An 8,939-nucleotide genomic window follows, 5' to 3' on the forward strand; every position below is an offset into this window, starting at 1 on the left:
CCCGAGGCTCTGGCTGCAGGGGCAGGGATGGGACAGGCAGGGACCGGCCCTACAGCCTGCCAGGTGGGCTTCCCCCTCCACCCACTGCTGCCCCTCCCTTCAGACCACGAGCGGAGCACTTTGTGATCAGCATTGGTTTATTTCTTCACAACATCTCTCGTACAGTGAGTTTCAGGAAATTTGACTCTTTTGACACTTTTGACATTTTTACAGTACAGCGAAACTCTTCCAGATGAGTCAACGTCACAGAGAGGAGGAGGCTGGGCGGAGTGGCCACGTCGTTCCGTATCTGTAAAACAAAGACAGTGCTCCAAGAAAAATAAATAGGGGTGGGGGAGCCAGACAGGGTTGGTCATTGATACAGGTAGTTCCACATAGTCACAGTCTCCACAGTAAGCACATCACTATATGGACACGCAAGGAGCAGCAGGGGCTGCAGCAACGCGCCAAGCCCAGCCGTGCACCAGCTCGGGTCACTGGCTCGGACGTCTGCGCGGAGACTGTCCGCACTGCTGCGAGGCCGCGGCTCCGGCACCGATTTGCTGCGGTGCTGCCACCGCCGCTGCCCTTGCTCGTCCTGCTCTTAAATAATAGATTCCAAAGTGGTTTTCACAAGCAGGTCACTACCACATCGCTAAAATAAATAAGTACAGCAGCACAGCCACGGCACAGCAGGGCACACGCACACGAGGGGCACGGCTACGTCTATGTACAGGGCGTCGTGTTTATGTACAAGGAGGAAGACAGCAGGAGCAGAAGTAGCCTCTATTTGTACAAATAAACAGGAGTCGTGAAATATGCATCAGTGGCGGGCGGGACTGACAAGCCGGGGCGCTCTCCAGCCAGGCCGGGGCCGGATCCTCTGCCCTTCGCAGGACAAGCTGCGAGGGGGCAGGAGGACAGGGCTGCAACGCGTCTCCACGGCACCGCTTGCACTCACGCCTCATCGGGGTCGAACGCATCAAGCCAGCAAGGGCTGACCAGAGTTGCAACCTCTCCCCCTCCCCGGCCCAGCCACGGCTGCAGGGCACGAGGCAGGGCCAAGGCGCATGGCCTGCAGCCGGCTCAGGGCGCTCACCGTGCGAGTGGCTGTTGGGAGCCCCCGCCATGCAGCAGCAGACATGCAGGGCAGAGGGGAGGGAGCCGACGCACAGACCGAGGGGAACATCCTCTCATTAGCAGCGGTATGCAGTTAGTCTCACTGCTGCAGCACGGCAGCTGCGTGAGAAGGCAGGTCATGCTGGACCCTGCGTAGTGTCACAACACGTGGTGTCAGCTATAGTGTTAAGATGCTGCCCCTGCCCCTGCCCCCCCATACCTGGAAGCCAGCCCAAACCCTGACTTCGGCACTGGCCGTTCTGCGCTGTGCCCCAAAGCCAGGGTTTTCTAGCTCATGTCCCGCTGGCTGGAGGCCTCACGCCCGCCAGTGCCAGGGGCAGGCAGATGTGACATCCAGCAGCGGGGAGCGCCTGGCTTTGGCGGTCCAGCGATGAGGAACACAGAGCCGGGGTCAGACAACAGCTACGAGCAAACAGAAGAGCTTTTTCCTACCGTCCCGGGGTGAGAGTGAGGTGGGGGGGCAGGGGCGACGGGGCGCAGCCGGGAGCCAGAGCGGCGCAGGCTTGGAGGGAGGATGCAGCCCTCCTAAAACCTGCGCAGCACGAGCCCCGGCCTGGTCACCTCGCCTCGGCCGGTCTCCAGGGGTTACCCAATAAAACCGATTGAACAGGGGCTAATTGGGAGCACAAGGGGCTGATCGAGGGCTCTGGGACGCGGAGGTGGTGACGGGTGAGGAGTGGGGGCCATGCTTGCGTCTAGCAGGCACAGTCCTGGTGCGGAGGGGCTTGCTGGTCCGTCAGCTGCGGCCCCTGCTTGGCCCCCGTCACGGCGGGATCCGCTGTGTCTAGGGACTCAGACATCTTCTCGCAGATGATGTCGACGAGCCGCTCGAACGTCTGCTTGACGTTGATGTTGTCCTTGGCGCTGGCCTCAAAGAACTCAAACCCTGGGCGGAGGGAGAGCGGAGCACGTGAGCCGGGGCCCCGGGGCAGCTGGCGTCTCCCCAGAAGCAGGTGGCTCAGGGGCTCCCGGCACAGGGGCAGGGGGTAGCAGGGGGAACAAGAGCAGCCGGTGAGCCCCAGGCAGTTATCTAGGTTACAGGGAACCTAAAGCCACCCCAGAGCAGGGCAGGCCCCAGCGTGGCTGCTTCCCTGCCGGGTGCTACAGCCACTGGCCAGCCTGTCCCGGGCCCGGGGAGCAATGCATGGAGCAGCGTCCTGCCGTACACGTGTAGGGCGCTTGCGGGGCAGGGCCTTGCTACAAACCCCCAGTGCCCACCCGAGTCCAGCTGGGGTTTCCCTGCTTGTTCCCCTGCCCAGGTTTTCCACCCCACCCGCTCTGAGTTTTTTGCCACCGCACCCAGCAGGCGCCCAAGCCTGCTGTTACTGATCGCAATGGGAGCAGCCATCGACCCCGCTGCTCACAGCATGGTGGTGACGCCGCCTGGGGAACAGCACATCAGTGCTGCCGCTTAGCGATGGACCCGTTGCAAGGAAACGGAGCCTGAAACTGCTCCACAGGAAGAGCTCTGCAGTCGCGTGTGCGCACATGCACGTGGGCACAGACACGCTGCGACTTGCATGCAGCAGCCAGAGCCATAGACACACTCTCACTTCCCCTTGCAGGGGCAGGGCGCTCCAGAGCTTGTGCGATGCCCCTGCCCCTGCTGACTGCCCGCACGCGGCACGTTCCGGCTACCCCTTTTCAGCCCAGGGGCTCTGGCTGCATCTGCAACTGCTGAGCCAAGGCCAGGGAAGAAACACAGCCCCTATGCGCCCCTCACTGCAGCCGCAGTGCTGAGCTGGGCAGGATGGGCCCTTGAGGGCCCAGGGACTCACCCAGGTGCTCGGCCAGCTGGCGGCCACGCTCCGACGACACGACGCGCTCATCCTCCATGTCGCACTTGTTCCCCACCAGCAGCACCTGCGCGTTGTCCCACGAGTACGTCTTGATCTGGGTCGACCTGCGGGAGAGAGAGCTACAGCATCAGGGCAGGGGAGGGGCACCGCAAGGAGCCCCCAGCGGGCACCAGGCACAGGCCAGCAGGGACAGCCGTCACCCTCCACCGTGCCCCGCTCGCCGCAGCCCCCCTGGGACAGCTAGGGCTGCAGGGAGGCTGCAAGCAGGGTGGGAGCCCTCGAGGGAGTGCGCTTGGAGAGGAGAGGAGAGGACCCCTGGGCACCCACTGCCAGGGGACTCGCTGCAGGGGCGACCAGACACGGGAGGGCTCAGGCAGCGGTTCGGCAGGTGCCAGGCGACAGCCCAGGTTGCAGAGGGGCAAGTGTCGAAGAGGCGGCAGCAGGACACACGTCTGCCCAAGCCCGGCTCCGCAATGGACCTTCCCAGCCCGCAGCAGAGGCCACAGCTGGGGGCACCCATGGTCCGTCCAGGCTTTGGCCTCTCTGCAGAGGCAGCTGCTAGCGGCGTGTGTGAGCACACGCATGGCGGGAACACCCCCGCACTGGCTGGAGGGAGGTGGTGGCGACGAGCAGGAGCTGGCTGCTCCCGGCCCTGCCCCCCGCCCGCCTGCACGCGCAGCGCTCACCAGTCCTGCACTGCGTTGAAAGACTCCTCGTTGGTGATGTCGTACATCAGGATGAAGCCCATGGCCCCGCGATAGTAGGCGGTGGTGATTGTCCGGTACCGCTCCTGGCCCGCAGTGTCCTGGGGTGAGACAGCGGGTCAGGGGAACACGTGGCGCCAGCAGCTCCAAGCGGCTCCAGCACTGGACCTGGCTGCCACCGATTCATCTCCCCCAGCCCTGGGAGAGGGGGGCACCGGGGCCCTGGGAAGAGCCCAGAGCCAGGGCAGGACTGTGCCATGGCTCGGGGGCAGGCAGGCAAGTCCTGCAGGTGGAGGCCCCGGAGTCCCCTCTGAACACCTGGGGCAGGAGCAGGGGGCTCAGTCTTCTCAGGAGGAAAACCTGGTCTCGGGGCCAGATCCAGAGCTGCCGAGCCCTATCCCAGAACGGGCTGGGGCAAGGGGTCCCTTCCACCCCACAAGGGGAGAGGGCTCTAGGAGAGCTGGCCCATGGGAAAGCTGTTGCCCCAGCACACAGCAGCCCTGCTGGGGGGACTCCTCCCAGCTGCTTCTGCAGGGTGCTGCGGGGAGCTCGGTGGTCTTGGTGCACAACCTCTGTGCTATGGCTGTTGCAGGGCTGGTTTCCAGCACCCCCCCGAGCACCAGGCCTGGACCATGAGCCCGCCACAGCCCCTGGCCCCTGCGCAGCAGGGACACACACTGCCTGGCACAGAAGGGTGCAGGGCAGCTCCGGGGGACAGACCTTCCCTCCCTGGGCTGGGGTCCAGGCTTGGCACCGTGGGGAGAAGGGCTGGACTGCATCTCTCCCAGTGCCAGCAGCCGCCCACGGGATGCGCAGACGCTGCGGGGGCCCTGTCCCAGGCCCACAGCTCACCCAGATCTGCAGCTTGATGCGCTTGTCGTTGCGGTAGATGGTCTTGACCTTGAAGTCGATGCCGACGGTGCTGACAAAGGCGGGTGTGAAGGAGTCGTCGGCGTAGCGGAACAGGAAGGAGGTCTTGCCCACGCTGCTGTTCCCGATGATCAGGATCTTGAACATGTAGTCGAAGTTCTGGTCTGAGGACTCCTTCTGGCCATAGCGGGCGTCAGTAGCGGAAGCCATCTGGAAGCAGGCGCGAGCACGTGAGGAGGGCGGCAGCGGCTGGACCCAGGGGCCACCCAGCCCTGACGTCGCAAGGAGCAGGGCGTGCGTGAAGCGCTCCCTCCCAGATCCCCCAGCCAGCACTCTTGTTGGGCTGGGCCCAGGCCCGGAGACACGGTGCACAGGAGCCGGGCGCCCCGCTCCACCACGGCGGGTGCCAGGAGCGGGTGACGCCCACGGCTCCCTGCAACACAAGAGGCTCGTCGAGGTCACAGCTAATCCACCTCCCGGCTGGCAGCTCCTCGTGCCCCCCCACCCTGGGAGGCTAAAGCCTTCCATTGCCAGGTTTTCCTGGATAATCCACCTCGATTCGCCTCATCCTCTTTCCATCACCTTTGCCCCCATAACTCCCCATGCCCAGCCCTCGGGCAGGCCGCCCTGCCTCTGGGGCGGCTTCCTCTGCCCCTCTTTGTGGAGCCGGGCTGACCGGGATGGCTCCCTCGTGTCCAGAAAGAGATGTGCAGGTAAGTAGCAGCAGGTTGAAGCCTGTGATTGCCCGCTGGCACCCTAGCAGTGGCCTCAGCTTCCCGGCCCCCAGCCCCAGCTAGAAAGGGCCAAGGAGTCCTTTCCCAAGGCCTGGCCAGGCCTGCATGTCCCCGGGCTGGGGAGCTGGAGTCAGACTGCTCCAAGCACCGGCAAGGGCCAGACTTATTAATGCAGCCTTGTCAGAGGTGGGGGATACATGGAGTCAGAACAGGAGCGGGGTGGAGGCTGCAGTCCAGAAACAGGGGAGCTGAGGTCTGTGCTGGCCTGGGGATGGACATCCAGCCCGGAGATGGACGGACGTCCAGGCACCAGGCAGTGGCCACAGGTGAAGGGGAACGTCTGCAAGGCAAAGCCTCCGGAGAGCCGGACTTGTGCACGCAGCCATGCGGGGGCCACGCTGGCCAGACGTGTCTGCAGCAGGAGGTGCACGCTTGGCTTCAGCTCACAGGGGCCCTCACTACTGTGGCCGAGTCTCGTGGGCTCGCCGGGGACCACAGCACCTCTGAACATCCCCAGCTGGGTTAGCTGGGACCAGCGAGCCCAGGCCCAGGGGAGACCCTGAGCCAAGGTCGGACTGTGCTGCACAGACACGCCAAACACAGATGCACCCCTGCACACCATCCAGGGACACACTGCCACGGTACGGACACGTGCCCACCACGCTGTCCACGGACACTGCACACACGCACAGGTGCACTCCTGCCACGCCATCCAGGGACACGGACACCGCACAAACACAGACAGACACATGGACACGGCACAAACGCTCCTGCCAGGGATGCCACAGACAGCAGCCCCCATGCCTGCTTTGCTTTGGGAGGTCCCCAGTACTCCAAGTGAAGCTGGGCCCAACCCGCGTCCCCAGAGCTGAAATGACTGCTCCGGTGAGGGGCAGCCCCGCGCCCAGGGTGCTTCTGTCCCGCGAGCACCCGCCGGAGAAGGCCTGGCAGCGAGCAGCTTCCCAGGCAGGTGCAGCTCCAGCTCCAGCTCCAGCTCCCTCTGCGACTAGCGCCAGCCGGCAGCACGCGCAGCTGGGTCCCTGCGCCGGCAGGGCGGAGCCGTGCGACGCACCCAGAGCAGCCCCGGCGCTGCGTCACACGTGCCGTGGGTGCAGGCCAGGGACACTGGCAGCAGCCACGCGGTGCACTGATCTGGGAGCCTTTACCCCGAGGAGCCCAAGCAGCGAGGGGGGCGGGAGGCAGCGCATCCTGACTTCAACCATGGCCGGGCAGGCGGGCAGGCAGGCATGGGGCAGCGCGCGGGCACGAGACCCACCCCGGAGAGGGCAGCCCCATGCCTGGCGCAGCCCGGCCACCCGGGCCTTGGCTTCCAGAGCCTGCAGCCAGCCCGGAGCCTCCTCTGCGGGAAGAGGGGGAGGAGCAGGGAGGGAAGGTGCTGGCCCTGCCTGTCACCTCCCGCACACACCCGCTCGCTGCCCCGCCGAGCTGTCGCACCCGCGCCACGGCGGCGGGGCTGGAGGCTGCGCTGCGTGGATCCGGCCCGCCGCCCGCTCGGCTGGGGGGGCGGGGGGGCAATCCAACACCGCGCAGAAACGCGAGAAGCCGTGCGCGGGCGCGGGCAGTGCGGCCCTGCCCCTGCAGCCCCGTCCTGCCCGGGCCAAGGCTGTGCGCGGCGGGGCCCACCCCGCACCGCCCCGCACCGCGCGGCGCGCCAGGATGCGCAGGAGCGCTCCCGAGGGCCGCGCCGCGCCGCGCCGCGCACTCATCCCGCCCGGCGACGTGCAGCGGGCGGCTCCGCGGCTCCGTCTCCGCGCAGCCCCCCCGCCCCGCGCCCCCCCCGGCACGGCTCCCCCGCATCGCGGCCCGCGCTGCCAGCGCAAGGCCGGGCGGCGCGGGGGCTCCGGTGGCCCCGACCGGCAGCAGCGCGCCCGCCCCGGGCCTGGCGCCGCGGGGGCACCGCCGGGGGGGGGACTGCAGGGGCAGGCCGCATCCAGCCGTGCCCGCGGCCGCGAGCCAGCGCCTCCCCCCCCCCCCGCACCCGCCCGCCGCAGGGAGGAGGCGCTGGCCGGGCCGGGCCGCGGGGAAGGGCCCCAGGCTGTGCGGGCCGAGGGGGGCTGCGGGCGGGGGATCCGCCGCCCAGCGCTGCCCACCCGCACGAGGCCAGGGCGGGGGGGTCGGAGGGGCGCTGGGGGCAATGCACGCCCCCCCGCAATGCCCCCCCATGCAGTGCAGCCCCCCATGCAGTGCGGGCCCGGGGGGGCTCACCTCCCCGGCTCCCCCCGCAGCGACTGCAGCAGCGGCGCGGCCCGGCGATTGCGGACCCGGCTGACGTCGGCAGCATTCTGGTGGGGCGGAGCCGGCATGCAGATGAGGCCGTGACGTCAACCGCGCGGGGACCGCCCCGCCCCTCCCCTTTCTAGCCGCGGGGCGGGGCGGGCGCTGCGCCAGGATAGGCCCGCGGCGGTGATGGGCAGGCGCGCGGGCCAACCGGGCGGCCCTTGGGGCTGTGGCCCAGCCCCCGCCCTGTCGCGACATGACCGTCGGGGTCGCGACAGCCCGGCCCTCTGTCGCGACATGGGAGTCCCGCTCAGCGCCCGGGCCGGTCCCCTGGGGGGGGGGGGGCAGAAGCAAAGGCGGCTGCCACCTCCCGGGCGCCCCTGGCCCCGGCGGCTCGCAAGCCCCAGCTGCCGGAGTCGAGAGCTTGCAGGAGCGGCTCAGCTTTCATTGACAAAAGGACGTTTCTAGCGCCGGGGGCGTGAAGAGGAGCCGGCACAGGCCTCGTGCGCGGCCCAGGCGCTGAGACAGCAGACGGCAGAGCTGCGGCCCCCGCGCCTCGCACGGCTCGTGGGCTTGAGCCCGTCTGGCGGGGGCCGGCGACGGCGGCGGAACGCGGGGGACGGTGCAGCGCCTTCCCCAGCCGCCGAGAGCCAGGCCGGGAGATGCAGAAGAAAGGGAGAGAACGGTGACGCGCATGTGTGCGCATGCGCTTGCACACACGCGTGCAAGAGCCAGGCTCCAGGTGCCCAGGCCGTCAGAGGGCAGCCGCCTGCCCTGGAGGAGCCCCGGCGGCTGCCCGGCAGCTCCCACACTGCGTGCAGCGAGCCGGGCTGGGCCGCTTGCACCATTCTCCTTTTACACCCGAGCGTGTCCTGTGCCGAGCGGGGACCAGGCGGGGCCTCCGTCCAGCCGGCTCAGCCGCCCCGGCCCGGGGAGCTTTCCAGGGGGCTCCGTTAGCCTGGGCGGGCCATCCTGGTGGCTCTTCACCCTCCGGCCTGCAGGCAGGGCGTTAGGCCTCTGCAGCAGCGGGGAGGGCTGCGCGGCCTGGCTCGGCGCCCGCACACCTGCCGTGCCCCTGGCACGGGCTAACCCGGGCGCGCCGGGCACCAGGTGTCCCCTCCGCCGCCGGAGCCCGGGGGTCGCGGCTTTCCAGGCCAGCCGTGCATCCCTTCCCACGGAGCTGGCTCGCGGCCCCGGGGCCAAGGCCCGCTCCCCGCCCCCCGCTCCCTCCCGCGCCGGCCACTGGGCCGGGCCAGCCGGAGCTGCCGGTCCCTCCGGGCGCGCCCGCAGCGGCGGACCCCGGCGGCGTCCCGCAGCCCGGCCGCCGCGGGGGGGCAGCACCGCGCCGGGAGCCGCGGGACACGGCCCGGCTTGCAGCCCCGCGCTCCGAGGCGGCTCAGCCCGCGCTGGGCTGCACGGCGCCCCGCACCGCCCTCCCGCGGCCGCCGGCGCCGTGCGGGGCCGGGCACCCTGCC

General features: G+C 68.8%; 1 protein-coding gene across 1 annotated transcript; it reads right to left on the reverse strand.

The window, feature by feature from the left end:
• Nucleotides 1–119: 119 nt before the first annotated feature.
• RAB3A (RAB3A, member RAS oncogene family) lies at nt 120–7,562 on the reverse strand. Its single transcript, XM_019484691.2, has 5 exons — nt 7,453–7,562; nt 4,475–4,702; nt 3,605–3,723; nt 2,898–3,022; nt 120–2,005 (listed from the first exon to the last, which is right to left on the reverse strand). The coding sequence occupies exons 2-5, from the start codon at nt 4,700–4,702 to the stop codon at nt 1,815–1,817; spliced, it is 663 nt and encodes a 220-aa protein (XP_019340236.1). The 5' UTR covers nt 7,453–7,562; the 3' UTR covers nt 120–1,814.
• Between the last annotated feature and the right edge of the window lie 1,377 nt (nt 7,563–8,939).

The sequence above is a fragment of the Alligator mississippiensis genome, chromosome 16 (assembly GCF_030867095.1).
Source record: "Alligator mississippiensis isolate rAllMis1 chromosome 16, rAllMis1, whole genome shotgun sequence".
Classification (NCBI taxonomy): Eukaryota; Metazoa; Chordata; order Crocodylia; family Alligatoridae; genus Alligator; species Alligator mississippiensis.

Coding starts and splice junctions, on each gene's coding strand:
- RAB3A (XM_019484691.2), bottom strand. CDS start 4,702: ATGGCTTCCGCTACTGACGCCCGCTATGGCCAGAAGGAGTCCTCAGAC. Junction 3,724..4,474: donor GCATCAAGCTGCAGATCTGG/GTGAGCTGTGGG, acceptor GTCTCACCCCAG/GACACTGCGGGCCAGGAGCG. Junction 3,023..3,604: donor TTCAACGCAGTGCAGGACTG/GTGAGCGCTGCG, acceptor TCTCTCCCGCAG/GTCGACCCAGATCAAGACGT.